Raw genomic sequence first — 18955 nt, 5'->3', positions numbered from 1 at the left:
TCCTTTCATTATTTTTTACGCTCCATCATGACATTGTTTGTTTGTATTATATTGTTCCTCTCCCTACGAATTGTGATATTTTGGTTTGCAAATGCATTACTTGACACCATGCATTTTTTCTGTATAATGTGGCTGATAACCACTGCCTTCAATGTTTATTTTGTTTTGGTGTGTTGACCGTCCTCTTGGCTTTTTGCCTCCTGGTTTGGGTCATTCATATGTATATTAAATTTAATGTACTGGCTTATCTCCCATGTACACAAACCTGTAGCCTCAGTAGAAGAGCATGTTGCTCGAAACACGTGTCAGGCTACCTTTTTGCGGATTAAATATACACCAACTTTAATTTAATCTGTGTGTGTCCGCAGTGTGTTTGTAAAAACAATCCTTCTATGTTCCATTTGTGGTAGGACGTGGCAAATACCCACCCCTACATTCACCTGCAGCGCTTTTCACACCACCCCATACTACGTAGGTCATTGCGCTGAATCTCGCTGTCCTTCATTTGCCAACCCTGTCTCTAATTCCTGTTTGGGCCTGTTCGGACCAGAAGGACCCAGGGCCGAACCCCTGCCCAGGCAGCAGGTAAGCATGCACCAACATGGGTTTACTCCCTCTGTCCCCACAGGCCATCCCCACCTCTTGTCCCCCATGATGTTCCGTTGTGCGCCCCCCTTCTCGCGTCCAGGAGTTGCCTGATTTGCTTGATTCTTCTACCTGCCCCCTCCCCCCTTCAATCCTCTCCCCCTCTGCATCCTACCTCTGCAGCAGTCTGTCCTGATACATCCTGGTTTCACCATCAATGCCTTTTGCCAATGCTTGGATTTGACTTTTACGGACTTCATTGACTCACTGTGCGTCCCCCGCTCTCAACTCTCATGCTGGACTTCCCCTGAATCTTGTACTCATGGTGGCCCTGAATCATGCTGTTCCCATTTTCATCTTAAATCCTGGCTTGTATTTGCTGTTCTCTCACAACATTATGTGTTACTACTGACTTCTGCAATTGTATTAGCTCGCCCCTCTTGCTTCTACACTTATTCACTCCTCACTCTCTGTTCTCTCCTTCTCTCCCTTCTCCCTTTTCCTATCTCCTCCTCTCATCCCTTCGATGCACTTACTCTATCAGAATTGTCATTGACCTAGTATGAGGGCAACCTTGTTTGTCTCCCCCCCCTCCCCTACTTGTTCCCCCTCCTCCAGCACTATCTGAAATGTCGTCAGGCCTAGGATGTTAGTCACTTGTTTTGTTCCTCCCCTCCCTTTCTGCACCCCTCTCCCTCACCTTTTGTTAATCTCCGGATCCACCAGAAATGTCATCAGGCCTAGTACGATAGTCGCCTGTCTGTTTCCATTTCCTTCCCTTTCACCCCCTCCCTTCCGTATCTATGTTTGAGCTCTTGCACTATCTGAAATGTCGCCAGGCCGAGTACGATAGTTAATTTCACATTCTTATTGTTCATGGCCTATCAGAATGTAATTGTATTTGCCCGTGTTCTCTCTCTTGACTTGTAGCGCTTTGAAACACATTGTGTATAGGCACTATATAAATAAACTATATAATCTGGGATACCTAGTTAGGATTTTATCTCTAAACATTGATTCCAAACAAAACATAAACAAACAATGGAAAGATGATGGTATCCAATAGTTTCAATGTCGGAAATTACTTAGAAGTATATATTTAGTTGTGGGTTAAGGGGTGAAAAGGGTGTGGGCAAGGGTTTGAGGTAGGGGTATCAGTGAAGGGAGGGGGCGATGGGGGACCACCCCAAATAAAAAATAAAAAATGTTGAAGTAATCACTTAAAAGTAAATTACCTTGAAGTCGTTATTTTCAGTGAAATGACATGGAACTAAAGATGATAGTTTGGGCTTTTGAGAAGGCATGGGATAGGCATTTGCCAGGCACTGCCATAATGGTACCACAAGGCCATAATATTGCAACAACTGGAAAACATAGTGAGTACCTATGTGAGGAATTTATCAATGTTGTCACTGGTTCTCTGGAGGAAGGGTTCTCTTGCGTGGCCAGGGAGCTACCTGACTCTGATTCTGACGGTGGCTATCTGATGGAGGACGATGTGAGGGGAGAAAAACTCCAGGGAAACAGAAAAACATTGGACCAAAATAACCTTGCAGCCACAATTCCCAGTGACATCCAAATGCCTCTGCAACATGCCTATATGGCTTATTGTGATGTAGATGAGGTATTTTTAGGTTTTCCCAACCGACCACCCTATTTACCCCCCATTTTAGTACTGAGACAAGGAAGAGTGATTAAGCAAAGAAGATTACCAGAAGCGGTAAGCCAAAGCCACGGTCTAGTCTTTGGAAATTGTTAAGCAGTGCTGAGAAGTTTCAAATGGACACAGCTGATCAGAAGCGGAGAGAGTGGCAAAGACATTTTGTAACTTGTTCTGATGCCGGTAAGAACGCCAGAGACAGACTTACGGTGAAAGGCAGTATTGAGGCTGTCAGGAATGAGAGACACTTTGTAACTTGTTCCAACGCCAGTCTGAACACCGGAGACAAACATATAGTGAAAGGCGGCAAGAAGGCTGTCACGAGGGAGGGACACTTTGTAACTTAATGTACTGTTGGTCCCCTGCTTCCATTTGAAACCTTCACATCTGGGGTGGAGGGAGAGGGGAAGAGTAAAAGTGAGGTGAACTCGCTTTCACTCTTTCATTTTCCTATCTTGTGAAAAAATAAAAACACAGCGGTCAGTGTTTACAAATAGTTTCCTGTTAGCCAGTCCAATAGCACAGCAAGTATTGGGCTCGCTTTGACATCTGTGCAGAGCCTGCTGATGCAGGTTCGAATCCCGACAGGGCCAAACTCAGCCTTTCATTCTTACGAGGTCGATAAATGGGAATCATACAATTACTATGCCGGGTTTACTGTGCCGGCCGAAAACGCTGACTTTTATGAAAAAGAATGTAACCCCATTTCACAGAATATATATGTGGGGGATGTGGATGGGGTAAAGTAAATAATTAATGTTGGGGGGAGTATAAGTGGTTGCAGGGGGTATCCCTGCGCATATATAGTCTGTGAAAAAGGGGGTCGAAAAAAAGAAAAATAGTCAGTATTTTCGGCCGGCGCAGTAAACTGGGTGGCGATAATCACATAGATCCGATAAATGAGCACCACACACTGTGGGTAATAATAAGCATTGCTCAGATGCCTGAGGGTTCGTAGCACTATATACATGCTAAATTATTATTTGTGGATTCTGCCGAGTTTTGACCAGGTGCCAAACTGGGGCAGATTCCATATGAATCTGTTAATTGCACGACTGCATGAAAATCTAATGAAAATCTCTCAGGAGTGAAACGATGAAGGAATTCACAGAGATCTTATCTACGCTCTGTGCAACTCCTCCTTTTTGTGCCAGCAGGAAAAGGGATTGGAGCCCAAAATGAAGGCGTAAAAGCATTGCGCTAGTAGCAGAGGCAGCTTTTGGTGCCAGGGGGTAAGAATAATAGGCTGCCAGTGGGAAAGCTGGGGGATGCACTGGGAGCCAGGGGCAGGGGAGTGGCCACCCCCCTGTCCGCTCCCTGGCTCTGCTGATTGCTCCTTCCTTTTACATATTTATGTTAGGCTCTGCCCATTCTGTGCTGACCCTCAATGTGACATTTAATGTAGGGAGAAGAAGAGGAACGTCGGCGTACATAAGAGGATGTATAACTAGAAGAGATTGGAAGCCTGTGCTATCTATGAACACAACAGTGGGCCTCATCTGGAGTATTGTGCCCAGTCCAGGTAACCACATCTCCAGAGGATAAAAACATATAGCTTCACTTTTAACGAGGCAGAAAGGTAAATGGTGGTGTAAAAGTGAAGTGTACCCTTTTTACGCCTCAATTGTTAATGTGCGCCTCATTTTGCATCACTGATGAGACAGAGGGGCCTCCTCCATCTTGTGTGAATACTTTATTGACATGTATTTTCTGTGTCTACCCATATTAGCCATGCTTAATAATGCCTGTGATCTGAGTTTCAGAGCAGACCTTCTACATTGTGTGATGAAAACAGTTTTACAGTGAGTGAAATGCAGGCCTCCTTGCTATAATGCACAGCGCGATGCAAACACGTTTATATTTAATGAAATGCAAGCCGCAAGATTTGCTTTTCCATGTTGTAATGAAGTACGTTACAGTTTTTTCTATTAGTCCGGGCTGCGAGCCAATGACCTTGAGCCTGGAGCAGCACCAATTCTGATTGTGTTAACATGTCTGTTAACCGCTATGGAGGCCCATTCTGGGAAGGAGGCCAATGTACTCACAAAATAAAAAAAACATAGATAACAAACACTGCAAACTACAAAATGCAGGCCTTGTGTAGTTCTATTATGAAGGACAGAGCCATGTCTCTAGCCATACTGTGCACAAGAAAGGTGCTTTCAGCTAGAAAAACAATTGTTGGAAAAATCCCTAGCGGCCGCAGAAGGACAGTGCCATTTCCTTGTCCATGCTGTGTATATGAACTCAGATATCAGCTAAAAATACAATTGTTGACATAATTCCTAGTGGGCTCAGAAGGACAGTGCTATGTCCTTGTCCATGCTGTGTATGTCAACGATAATATCAGTTAGAAAATGCAATTGTTGGCAAAATCCCTTGTGGCCTCTGAAGGACAGACAGTGGGCCTGGAGGGTTTGAAGATAGTTAAGGCAAAGAGGGTATATAAGAGAGTGAGTTCAGCCGCTGGCAATAACTGTTCGGGGCGACAGAGCTGGCCAAAAGATGAAGGCAGGCGCAGATGGCTGAAAGGAATGGAAAAGAAAAGGCTTCCCAGAAGGGAGGGGTCAGCCCACTCCTAAATCTTTTTCTGGAGATATGATGCCATATGCTAGGCCCTGGCTATTTTGAATTTTTTTTTAGCAGAACTCATTTTATTTTCAGTTGCATTTTGAGCTGATTGAGCAATGATCTCTTGCTTTTTTCCTCAAGGTACTTCAGCTCAATTCAGCTCACAGCCTAAGGGCCTAAGAGCAGACACCGTATTCTGGATTGGCTATGTGCTGAGCACCATTAAGTTCAAAGGACATTTAAATCTTTTTGAAGCATTCAATACTATTATTATGCAGTTCGATGAAAAACCACAGGGCAGCAATATGTGTTTTTTTGGATGGTTTCCAAATATTTAATTTTTTCAATTTTTCCATGTTGTTTTGAACTGTGGGATTTTTACAGGCATTCAGTCTTTTCTTCCAGTCCTCTTCAACGCTCTACCTTCTAATGTTAGTGAGTATAAGGGGGCTCTTTTTACCCTGCATTTGATATCATATTGAGAAAGGTATTGAGGTATTGATTATTGATTGAGGCAGATGCCTCTATGAGATTGCCTATCATAATTTGGTGAGGCTGGGGCTAGATTGCCTCGTGTGTTCTGTGAGGTTGCCTATCGTAACCTGTTGAGGCAGGTAGTTGGTTTTTAAGGTGACCTTGATGTCTTAGAGAAGGTTGATCAATCTTAGTCCTGACTTGAGGGAGAGGCAAATAACAATGGTTCAACTTTTCCATTGACGGTTTATTGCATTTTAAGTGTGCTGTGTATAGTTATGATGCATGCATGCAACTAGCTTTTTTAGTTTTAGCTATTAGATGATGCTTAAGCACCACCTATAAGCCAAAGCTATTGCTTTAGAGTACAGCTAGGGAGAAATTGTATTTGAGGAGGGACACAGACTTTATAGGTGTTGTTTGGTTATTTACCGACTCATTGTGGCAGAGTGGAAAATAGAGACGTAAGTGCAAGGTGTCATTAATTTACGTCTCTATTTCCCACTCTGCCTTGTTTTCATGTGGACACATGGAGGAGGAGGGGCATGGAGCATAGGCAAGATCCTCACAGTGCTCACCTCCATCGTCTCGTGTGAGCATGTCATTTTATGCCTGCATAATATTTTCATGAAGCCGTAAAATTAATGGATCCGTGTGGAATTCGCCTCAGGTTTTCATCTTGTAAAAACTAGACACATTCCCTAGGAATCCATTAGTAAACGCTGCCTGCAAAGCTTATTTGCAGGTGGCTTTTATGTTTCGCAGAGACCAAATTGAAAATGGAAAGAGTAAAAGGGAGTTTGCCTTTTACTCTATCCTTGTCCACTCTGCTTTGAGGGACAGTGCAGTTGTATGCAGAGGACCCCATGCCCCCAGAAAAGTAAGTGCGAACGTTGGCGTAATCCTCGTGCAATGTAGATTTTTTATAAAATGATCCTGATTACATGCCGGGGACCCAACAGCATGCAAGTGCTAATGTTGGTGAACCCATGCATGCAATTAACACTTTTAACAAAATGAACCTGCTTAGATCATCAGGTCTGATAGCCTCCTTGATCAAATGGATTAGTATTCAATCTTCACCACTTCTGCAATCTCTCATATAAATTGATATAAAAAACACACTGTGAATTTGGTTACCTTTGGTTACAACCCGCCCTCCCTTACTCGCTCACTTAAATTGGCTTTCCATACATTTCTAAATTGATGAGCACTAGGACATTGCCACACTAAACTGTCTCTTCCTATCATGAAACTATGTTTTTTAAATTGTTCTTCCTTTTTCTTTCTTGCTCTCCCGAACTCTTGCACCAATTGTTCCACAAAAAGTTCCTGGCACCCAAGAAATGTTCACAAATTTAATAAAGAGGTGGAAGCCACTCTTGAAGTGCTTTCTAAAGAGGAGGGACCTAATTTGCTATCCCCCACATGTTGTAATACATTCATTAAAGAATCAATGTTGTTAATCCCAAAGCATCAAATGCGTAGACAATCTTCAAAACCACATAGTAACTCACATGCATACCATGGCATGGTTCAGATCTAAAAAAAAAGAATTACGGTGAACTTAAGAATTCTAGGAATAGTTATAAGGCGCCAACGTATAAGAGGGAAGTGTTAGCCCTGAAGGAAGGATAAAAGAATTGGATAATCAATCATTAATCTAAAATGCTGTGTAAGGACAGCTAGTTAATGTTCAGAATTCTTATCAACAAACAACCGTCCAACTTCTGTCTGTTACACGGATACAGCATTACAAGAAAATATACTCTGGCTTGGGGTCATGTGTTGCCTTATCTTTGCCATTAGAAATTTCATAATGGATGTTTCATTCGAAGCACTAAGAACTCACAAGCCTTGGCCAGATGGTTAAACAAATCACATATTGAAAATCTCAACCATAAAATGGGGCTCAGATACTTACCCTGCTGTTTAATCAAATCATTGTAGCTGGCCCCTTTTCTCCACCATGACACATTGCTTGCATAGTGGCAATTTCCAAAAAGGGAGACAGATCCAACTCAGCTAACTATAGACCCATAGCACTTTTGGATGTAAGTAGCAAATTATTTTCAACAATTGTGCTCAGAGAGATAGAAAAATGGGTTACGGATATGGGACAGCTGGAGAAATGTCAAACAAGATTTAGGAAAGATGTGAGGACAGGGAAGGGGGCTATAGCCCCTGATCTTTTGGTTGTAGCCCCGGATAGAATCTCAGGAGCTACAGCCAAAAGACCAGCTAGCCCCCAGTCCCAACAGTTCTGACATCATCTTAGCCCCGGGTCTTTTCCAGACCTAGCAACTCCCCTGTGTGAGGACATACTTAAATGGCTATATAGTGGCCATGTTACAGAGACAGGCTTAGAATCAAAATAAGGTGGATGTATTTGTGACATATCCGTGCCTACAAAAAAGAAATAAAAAAAGCAAATAGGAAATTGTTATGATGTTGCTCCCTCAGGAGTATTACGAGGTGCTGGAGGAGATGAAACACTCCACGTGTCAAGCTATGATGAGATCATAGAATGTTATGATGTTGTTCTGTGTTTCGTATTCTAATTTTGGCAATTGATTTAATCTGTTTAGCAGGGGAGCCTCTGCGTGTGCTGGGGGTCTTCCTTTACATGTATTTATCTTTAATAAATACTATTACCAAACTTAACTGCTGTTCCAGCGTCTTTCCAACAATGGCGACGAGGATGGGATCGCTGTGAGAGATCTGAAGACCCCTAGCAGCGAACCGCTGCAGTCACGCCGCTCCGCTCTCCCTCCGAGCATAGCAGCGGCCACCGAGGGACAGGGCCCGTTCTTCGCTGTGCCGTCCGGGGCACCTGTGGCTGCTCTGCCCCTGCGGCGTTGTAGTGGCCACCCAAATGAGAGTGAAGCGGTGCGCCACGAGCAACCAAGTAAGTCATCCGCCACTCGCCACCTCGCGCAGTTCCCTGTGCCCTCTTTCCGACGTTCGTCTTGCCATTGCGGTGCAACTCGCATGTGTCGGTCTGTGGACCGCACGCAGGCCATCATCAAGCTGGCTCCTGCCATCTAGCGCGTCGGAGAGGAAGCGACGCAACGCCCTGGGTAAGGAGGCGTGGGCGGACCGAAGACAGAGGCTGTGCCGAGATACCGTATTATCATTAGTAGGAGCGCAGCGCAATCCGTTTCTCTTAAAGTGTGTGCGCTGCACATCCCTAGAGACGCCCTGACGAGGCGCGTTGGGCACAGAGGAGAGCCAAGAAGCTGGTGCAGAGGTGCAAGTAAATAAAAAAAAAGAAAGAAAGGGAAAGACGGTTCAGCAGGAGGAGTTGAACACGGGGAGGCTAAGTGAGCAAGGGTGGATGATAAGCAGAGGAAGAGTGGCAAGAAGCAGAGAAAAGAGTGACAAGCAGCACTAAAGAACAGCAGAGCATATGAAACACTGAAGTACAGCAGAAAGGAAAGGAAAGCTTTTAAGCCTTTGCTGTATCATTGTGCCGAAGCAAGTTCCCTGGTAACAACCCACCAACTGGGAAGCACGTCTAGCATTTGTGTATTCGGCCTGTGGGAATAACCAGAACATGGCAGGCTTACCTGGAATTGCAGGTCCTCCAATACTTATGCCAGTTCCGGGTCCAGCAAAGATATTATGGGCCCAATGGCGTAAAGGATTCCTACACTACATGAAGGCAGCTGGCGGAACGTCGTACTCAAGTGAAAGGAAACTATCATTATTGCTCCATTTCTTGGGCTATGAGGGCCAGAGAATATTCAAAACACTTCCCCAACCAGTGGGAGACGGCAGCGGTGATGACATGAACGAATTTGATCTAGCCTTGTTGAAATTGGACAAGCATTTCAACCCCAAAACTAGCACAATACTGTAACGATACAACTTTTGCATGAGGGTGCAGGCTCAGGGAGAATCGGTAGAAGAATATGTGACAGCACTACGACACCTGGCATTATCCTGTAAGTTTCAAGAGGCGTTTGATGAACATATTCGCGACCAGTTCATGACACATTGTAAAGCCAATAAAATACGAGAAGAACTATGGTTGAGGGATGACCCAAAGTTGGATGAGGGATTGGACATCGCCAAGCATGTAGAACATTCGTTAGCATGTGTCGCCAAACTGTCAAGGAATGAAATGAGTGAAACAAAGGAAAGCAAGACTGAAATATTAAACGTGGTGGATGCGAAAAGCAAAAGAAGGGGGAAGAATAAACAGAACAATCGAGGTGCGGTGGAAGGGAAGAAAAATCCTGAAGTACCTCAAAAGACAGAAAAGGGAGATGAGAAACTCTGCTTCAGGTGTGCGAGCAGTTCGCACTTTGCATCTTCCATCGTTTGTCCAGGTCGAAGGGCTACGTGCGCCAAGTGCAAAAGGAAGGGGCACTTCGCGAATTGCTGCAGGAACTTCCAATTTGGGCAATTTGGGCAGAAGAAAGTTTTCTATGTGAATGAAGGCGAAGATGGGAGATCATCATCAGACGAAGAATCCAGAATCCCAATTCAAAATGTTGTGGTTAATACCATCAATGTTGTCTCCGAAAGTGAGAGCGGGGATGATTGCGAACGTCCGTATGCGGTGTTGAATGTGAATGGCCATAAAGTATCTATGATGGCCGACTCAGGTTCAAAGGTCACATTAGTATCTTGAGATGTGTTTGAGAGGGAGTTGAAGGGGGTGCTGGATGATCTTATGCAACCGGATATTAACCCCGGAGGGTATAATCGGGATATAATTGAACTCTTGGGTTATACTTGGGGAAATTTCGAATTTAAAGGGCGTAGATGTAAAGGCAAGTTGTACATAACAAAAAGGGGTCAGTCCTTACTGGGATGGAGAGAGCAGAAAAATTTGGCCATCCGCTTGGACCCAAACCAAGATGAGCAAGTACTCCAAGTATCGTCGTGTTGCATGAGCCAAAATAAGTATGTTTTGAAACATAGTAAAGTATTTGAAGAGTCTTTGGGGAGAGTGAAAGGTTTTCAACATCAAATCGTTTTGAAAAGGAATAGTATGCCTGTTACGGCAAAACTTAGGCCTGTGCCTTTATCATTGAGGGAAGGGGTGAAGAATGAGATAAAGAAGTTACTTCAAATGGGAGTCATTGAGAGAGCCAGAGGAGTTGAGTGGTTATCCCCAGTGGTGATCGTTAAAAAGAGCTCGGGTAATCTAAGGTTATGTGTAGATATGCGCGAACTAAATAAGTGCGTAATGGTTGATAGACATCCTTTACCAAACATGAATGAGATGTTAACAATGGTCGGACAAGGGAAGGTGTTTTCGAAGCTTGATATGGTGTCCGCCTATCATCAAGTTGGTTTGGAGGAAGGGTGCAGAAAACTGACTGCGTTTATAACGCATGAGGGCGTTTTCCAATTTAAGAGGATGCCTTTTGGACTGGCATCTGCCTCATCCGTGGTTCAAAAGATCATGGATCGATTGCTCAGGTGTGTGAAGGGAGTATTTTGCTTCCAAGGTGATGTATTAGTATGTTGTGAGACGATTGAGGAGCATGACAGGAACCTTGAGAGTGTGTTAAGGATTTTTGAGGAAAGAGGTACTACTCTAAGGGAGGAGAAGTGCAAGTTTGCGGTGTCTAAGGTGGATTATTTAGGGCATGAGGTGTCACCGGATGGTGTAAAGCCCAAGGAGATTATTGTGAGCTCTATTAAGGAAATTGAGAGACCTACTAACAAAAGTGAGCTGCGATCATTTCTGGGTTTGATTGAGTATTATCAGAAATTTGTAGAAAACTATGCCTCCAAGGTAGTGGAAATTAGAAAATTATTAAGGAAAGGTGCAGACTTCACATGGAGTCTAGAATGTGATGCTGAGTTCAGGAAAATAAAGAATGAAATTGACATGGCCAAGCCGCTGGGTTGTTTTGATACAAAGAAATTATCCATTATCACAGTGGACGCGAGTGAGAGTGGTCTTGGAGCCGTTTTATCCCAGAAGCAAGAAGATGGTACTGAAATGGTGATAGCACATGCGTCACGTGGATTGAAAGGGGCTGAAGTACGCTGTTCTGTTCTCGAGAAAGAGGCCCTAGCATGTTACTGGGCGGTTGAGAGATTTAGAAATTTTGTTTGGGGTACGGAGTTTGGAATCCGGACAGATCATAAACCCCTGAAAGTTATTTTTGAGACGAAGGGGTTAGACAAGGTTTCTCGTAGGGTAGCAGGTTGGGTTACCAGGATGCAAGCACACAAATTTGCCATGGAAGTAGTACCCGGAAAGGAAAATGTTCTTGCAGACAGTTTGTCAAGGGTGAAAACTGTGTGTCAGGAAGAGTTCGAGGGCGAGGAGATGGAGATGGTATTTGTGAACACTGAAGGAATTGTATCTAAGCGGGAGTGGTTGGGCGAAATGAGTAAAGATTAAACTATTAGTAAAGTTGTTTCATATGTAATAACTTCAGTTTGGCCCAGTAAATCGGAGTTAGCAGAAAAGGAAAAACCTTATTGGGAGGTGAAGGATGAATTGTCAGTTGTGGATGACATATTATTTAGATGGGAGAGAGCGGTTTCACCTGTTGGCATTCGTAATAGAATTATTGATTTGGCGCATTGTGGACATATTGGGATTTCCAAAACCAAAGGTGTGTTAAGGGCAAACTATTGGTGGCCAGGTTTCGATAGAGAAATTGAAAATCATTTAAGAGAATGTCATTTCTGTATTAGAACTGGTAAAGGAGTTGAGGCTAAGAAGCAACCCCTAATTGATGTTGGTGTTCCTTACAAAGTTTGGAGTGTAGTTGCCATGGATATTTTGGGACCCGTGGAGCTAGGATATGGTTGAGGAAGGTTTGTGGTTTTAGTGGTTGATTTGTTCTCCAGATGGGTGGATTTCAAGGTTGTTAGGGAAATATCAGGAGAAAACATGGTGAAAGTGTTGCAGGAAATCTTTGCAAACGAAGGACTTCCAGAGAGTATATTAACCGACAATGGTACACAGTTCACTGGTGGATGTTTCACTACTTACTTAAAGAAATGTGGGGTAAGGCATAAGCGATCATCTCTGTATCATCCCGAAACCAATGGGGTTGTGGAGAGATTAAACAGATGTGTGATGGAGAGTATGTGCATGGGTGAAGAGTGTGGTTTCGATAAACTTGTCACCATACAGAATAGGATGTGGGCGTTGCGCATGGCGCCTCATGCAACCACAGGATTGTGTCCATTTGAGCTCATGAGGGGTCGGAAACCTTTCTCGATGGCATGTCCTCCATGGTTAGGGAGGAGCAAAGAGTCAGATGTTATTGATGAGGTGAGAAAGGTTTTGAGAAAGAAAAAGAGCGATTGGGTCATGCGTGAGAACAAAAGGAGAGGTGGAAAGGAGTTACATGTGGAGTGTGGAGATTGGATAAGGATAAGAAAAGGGGTGGTGAAAAGGAAAGGTGATTTGTTATATTCAGACCCCGTTAAAGTGATTGCTGTGATGAAAGGTGCTGTACGTGTGGCTGGTGGGCAGGTTTGGAATAAGGATCGAATTGCTACGGTGAAGAGAGGTCACGTATGAATGGAAATACCCAAGTTGTTAATCGTATCTAAAATAAGTTTTTTTTAAAAGAGGGAGATGTGTTATGATGTTGCTCCCTCAGGAGTATTACGTGGTGCTGGAGGAGATGGAACACTCCACGTGTCAAGCAATGATGAGATCATAGAATGTTATGATGTTGTTCTGTGTTTCGTATTCTAATTTTGGCAGTTGATTTAATCTGTTTAGCAGGGGAGCCTCTGCGTGTGCTGGGGGTCTTCCTTTACATGTATTTATCTTTAATAAATACTATTACCAAACTTACCTGCTGTTCCAGCGTCTTTCCAACAGAAATATTATGACAACCGAATCCTCACAGCTCCAAACACCCAAAAATAACTCTTCAAAATCATAAAGAAAATAAAAAATCCACCAGGCTGCAACAACACGCCAATACCATCGATGAAACTTTGCAATGACCTAGCAGATCACTTCAAAAACAAAATCCTCACCATCCAACAAGCCATATGAAACAGACCAAGTGATCAGACTGCTCATCCCGCTGACCCTTACAAGGAATGCCTGAACAAACTACAAAACTTCCCAGAAAATATCAGTGGAGACAAACTGGTAAATCCAAACAACAAAACAGGTTCGCCTGAGGATCCCTGCCCACCGAACATATACAAATCAATCCTCACACAAGGAACATTCATGGAATACCACAGGAATCTCCTCAACCTTTCAATCTTAACAGGGAAAGTGCCAAAATCCTTCAAAGCAGCGTACATAAGACCGCTACTCAAAGACACAGCTGGAAATATAGAGGACCTTTCCAACTACAGATCCATCTCCAACATCCCGTACACAGCTAAATTGCTCAAAACTTACATATACAAATCAACCCAAGAATTCATAGAAAAACACTGTCTACTAGACCAGGCACAAGTTGGTTTCAGACCAATGAGAGGAACAGAATCAGCTCTCCTCTCAATATGGGATGACCTAAAAACAAACGCAAACTCAGACAACAGTACGGCCTTGATACTTCTAGACCGCTCTGCAGCATTCAACACAGTGAATCATGACATCCTCATCACAAGACTAAAAGGACTTGGAATAACAGACACCACCCTACTATGGATCAAATCCTTCCTAACAAACAGAACAGAAACTGTATGGATGAAACCTTTCAAATCCAACAAAAGAGAATCCACTTGCAGCGTATCACAAGCATCATCCTTCTCCACGCTATTATTCAACATCTACCTTTCCATGCTGATCAAAATCGTCAAGGGACACAGCCTCACCTGCTACAACTACGCCGCCGATACACAAATAGTATTCAAAATACAAGACCCTCAAGAAGAAAACACAACACTCGAGAACTGCCTTCGTGATGTATTCAACTGGATGAACTCTAACTACCTCAAATTCAACCCAGGCAAAACAGAAATAATGATCATCACAAAAAACAGAGGAGACAACCACTATGCCCCCTGGCCAAGAGAACTTGGTACAACCCCCGCCCCATCGTCAACGGTAGAAAACCTGGGAGTCCTGATGGACAACAAACTCACACTAGAGCCACAAGTAAACGCTATACTCAAGAAATGCTTCTTTCTACTGAATGTGGCAAAAAAGATCCTACCGTTCCTATCATTTGCCAACAAAACACTAACCATCATCACTCTCGTCATGTCCAGAGTTGCTTACGCCAACAGCCTATACTTGGGTATGCCGGAACGACTCCTAAAAAAACTATAACGCATACAAAATGCGGCAGCCAAACTGCTCCTCAAAATACCCCGAAGAGAACACTTCACTCCGGCGCTAAAAACACTACACTGGCTACCAATAAAACACAAATCAAATTCAAATCAATGTGCATCATGCACAGATCAATCCAGAACCAATTCACAGAATTCCTGAGAGACAAATTACACCTACACCACCCAACAAGAACGCTCAGATCAAGCAACGACATTCGCCTGGAGCAAAACCCCTACAACAAGAGAAAACTAGGAGGATCCTCTTTTTCTCACCTCGCACCAAAAATATGAAACAACTTACCGAAGAACATACGCAACACAAGAAATCACCTACTATTCAGGAAACTGCTCAAATCGTGGCTCTTCTCTGCATAACTAGATGAACGCCCAAGTGGGCACACGCACACCGGATAACAATGTTGAGTGAAAACGTCGATCGCGGAACCCAACAATCGAACAATTACATACAGAACCCAAGGAAGACAATCTACTATGTATCAAACTACACACTGAGAGTTAGCCAAAACAGGACAACACTAATCACCAAATACACAACTAAACCAAGACGGAAGATCAAAAGACGATCATCAACAGCACCCTTGCCAATCAGTCCCAAATCCAGCAGACCACCGTCAAAATAGATAGTGGGGAAATATAGGGGGCGGCCAATCCACAGCACCAACACCAGAAGGAAAAGACTAGACATAACCAGCCCCACCAACCTAAAATTCATACAACACTATCAAGAATACACTGTGATGCACAGTGACATCTAACCTTACGGATAGATGGCCAAGAATCGTAACCAGCTACTAAGAGTACCCACAGGTATGCCACCTAAGTAAAACAAGATTGGCAAGAACCAGGACATACAACCCACTAACCCAACCTCAAATCTCTGCTTACCCAACTCACCCCAAAACCCACACAATCATCTCTTGCCCAGCAAACCGCACAGACTGCAGGACACCGCACCAACAACAACAAACAACACATAAACTGCATCAACAGTACACGAGGTCTCGCTCCGATCCGACACTTACACCAAAGCTCAGCACACGGTGAAAATCAAACTGAAGCCGCCAACAGCAGACCACTCTTCTCACTAGTCTACTCCCTCTTCGCCCGACTAACCTAACAGCCACCCCCCACCCTCTTGTTACAGATCCGCGTGAGGGCCTGGAGATCAACTCTGTTGGTGACGGTGCGCTATATAAATACCTTTAACATTAACATTAACCTTAACATGTATCGAATTGACCACAGCTTTTGATCTCGTTAATCGTTCCCATCTATGTGGTAAAATGGCACCTTGGGGGATTCCAGTGGGATTATTGAGTATTCTCATACATATGCATTCCAATATTAGAACTAGAACCAAACTAAATGCTGAAGACACCTTAGCAGAAAGGATTGTAATAAAAAGAGGATTGAGGCAAGGATGCATATTAGCTCCTTATCAGTTTACCCTCTATATTTCTGAACTGTGCAAAATACTTGAGGGGGTACATTGTTTTCCCCCAGGTTGGGCGTGTTGCCAATTCAGTGGCTCACAGATGCAAATGATATAGTCTGGTTTGTTCATTATCCAGGTTCTATTGGGCTATTAAAGGGCTCCCGTGTGACTTAGCTAGGTTACCCGACTTTTTATGAACCAAACATTAAAATGTTACATACTATAATCCATTCCCTGCAGAAATGAAGCGATGCAGAGGTAGACTTTGTAACATGTCGTTGATCCTATTTATGGTTTGGAGTTGCAGCACTTAGACGAATGGGATAAACTTGGAACTCTGGAGGGAATACTTTGGAGAAGAAGCTTATCACTTCCCACTACCAGGATCTTGCAGTTGATTGGATGAATTACAAAAGAAGTGTAATTCCTGCTTGCTACTTTGGGTTTAATTGCGAAGAGTTCACTTGCAATCCTATTGTACATAAAAAAGAAACATTCTTTTTTTATTTTATTTTTTATTTATTTATACTTGGTTGAAACAACCTTTAACAAAAGAAAACACATTATGTTACATCCTTTTACAGAAAAGAAAACAAAGAAGAAAACACAACTAATTTCATTCAACTATCACATAGTACAAAGATTCTAATATTACTAAATATAAAACAAGCTAAAACAAAAATAAAAAAGAGATACGAGGCAATATAAACATCTAAAAAGAAAATTCTATAAACTTTCTACTTTGGGTTTTAATTGCGAAGAGTTCATTTGCAATCCTGTTGTGCATAAAAAAGAAACATTCGTTTTTGGACTAGTCAGAACCTCTGGAAACACTTTCTATACGTTTTACAATGGCTTGGCTGCAGAGGAAAAGAAAAGGTCATTTCCCCCCATATTTATCCAAATTGCCTAACGTGTGTGGGTGTGACATGTTTCTGAGATTTTGTTTAAACGTACTCATTACTGCGGAGTAAATTTGTGCAAGAACTAGCAGGCAGGAGAGGCCCTGGAGGTTCTGTAAGATTCACTCCCAAGCAGAATCATGATGGAAACATAATTCTCGGTTCTCCTGAGCTCTGTGGTGTTTGACTGCTCCACTTTGGGGTTTTTGTATGGTATATGTCAGGGGTCTGCAATTTGTAACTCTTCATATGTTTTGGACTTCAACTCACAAGATCCCTTACTATAGACTAGGTTGGCCGGGGCTGATGGGAATTGTAGTCCAAAACATTTGGAGAGGCAAAGGTTACAGACCCCTGGTATAGGTTGTCTTTGTCATGGAGGGAGTTTTGATCGAGACTGTTAGTGGGAATTCAGAATTCTATGACTTTAAAAGTTGTTAGATTTATTAATCATGTATTGCCTACACATTTTAAAATGTAAAAAGTCCACAAAACTGTTTAACAGATGTAAACTCCTATAATATTTTAGTCTTTCAAAGAATGTGTAAAAAGTTGGATTTAGTACTTGTATTTTATACTGTTTTTTTTAATTGTGAAAGTTTTGTAACAAACCATAACACAAGGAAACAATGAATAAATAAAGTTTAAAAGTGTTTTTATGCAATGCCCTTGTTCTTCTCTAGACAAACACTGTTGTCACCATTTTCTGCAGAATACTTTATACTATCCCACTTACATCTCTTATTCAGTCATTTGGTTTTCAAACACATTTTTATACTGATAACACACGAATGTTCTTTTAATTTCCGACTTTGTCTGTTTCTTTAAATCAGCAACACTCTCGGTGTCTCTTTGCCATCGAAATTTGGGTGGCATCTCATTGTTTACTATTAAATGCTAAAGAAATGGAGCTCTTGTTTTTTTTTCAGCGACTTTTATTTTTGTATGCCCTAGATTCATTTCATTTCCACCTGTTACTTTTGAATTTTCGTCTTCTGCTCGTAATTAAGGATGTGTCTTTCCTTCAGCATTTAATTTACAGAACCAAATCTTGTTAGTTACCAAAGTTTATCATTTTCAACTTTTTAATGTTAAGAAAATCCATCACCTTTTAATGTTTTCTGCCACATAAACTCTGCTACTTATTTTGGTCTTATCCTGAATAAACTATTGTTGTTCTCTGTATGTCGGGTTACCCAAATATGCTCTTTTATCATTCCAATCTATTCTTTATTCGGTGCTTAGGATCTTATTTAATTTGATAGGTTCATATTTCAACATATGTGGTTCAACTTCGCTGGTTGCCAATCCAGTATAGATTTGAGTTGAATGTTCTTTGTATTGTATTTAAATATATTCACGGGCTTGCTCAAATGCGCATGCTCCAATCCATGTTGCTAATCTAATTTCTTTGTATTAACCATCTTGCTCACTACGCTCTGCTTCTCTTTGCCTTTTTTCTGTTCCACGCCACCCTCATGCAAATTCTCATTTTCGGTCCTTCTGATTGTCAGCCCCTGAATGGTGGAATGCTCTGCCCCTTGATGTACATCTCTGTACTACTCTAACACAGGGTAAAATACGTCTAAAGTTCCATCTTTTATCTGTTGCTTTTTCAAATTGTCATGCAATCACAACTGTGTTGTTTTTTTGACTGCTGCTGATTATTATGTTTATTCACAAATTATTAATTATGTGAAAACAAATATAGATTGATAAATAAACACTTATGAACTTGTATCCCAGTAGCTGTCCCTGTACCCTGTGCAATAGTGGAGCCATTGTTATCACTTGACAGTGGCTCCAATAATGGTGTAGTGTAAGGATCTGGAACTTGCAACTCCCCAGATGTTTTGGACAATGGGCCTCATGACGAATGTGGGGCATGCAGACCAGCCGGCACCCGCGAGCAGAACTCGTGATTGCACCAGCACCGTTATTAACGGTGCCTGTGCAACCATGCTCCCGACCCCATTCTACCCTATGGGGCAGAATGGGGATCGGGAGGCCGGCCATACCGGCACCCGAGAAAGGGCCATTATCGGCCCATTCATCTCGTAATGGGCC

The 18955-nt window shown here is 42.7% G+C and overlaps 1 protein-coding gene across 4 annotated transcripts in view; it reads left to right on the top strand.

Moving 5' to 3' along the window:
- The window catches only part of VWA5B2 (von Willebrand factor A domain containing 5B2), a 967193-nt gene that overhangs the window by 794276 nt on the left and 153962 nt on the right, over positions 1–18955 (top strand). For 3 of the 4 annotated variants that reach the window (XM_069618816.1, XM_069618815.1, XM_069618818.1), the window contains exon 17: positions 18403–18462. The exons of the other annotated variant lie outside the window; for it this stretch is intronic. In XM_069618816.1, coding sequence (XP_069474917.1) covers positions 18403–18462 — 60 coding nt within the window. The remainder of the gene's footprint in view (positions 1–18402; positions 18463–18955) is intronic. 4 annotated transcript variants of the gene reach the window in all.

This window comes from Ambystoma mexicanum, chromosome 10 (assembly GCF_040938575.1).
Source record: "Ambystoma mexicanum isolate Mex_15411 chromosome 10, UKY_AmexF1_1, whole genome shotgun sequence".
In the NCBI taxonomy this organism is placed as follows: Eukaryota; Metazoa; Chordata; class Amphibia; order Caudata; family Ambystomatidae; genus Ambystoma; species Ambystoma mexicanum.
Note: the sequence above shows the minus strand (reverse complement) of the source record. Positions and strands in the feature narration are given on the sequence as shown.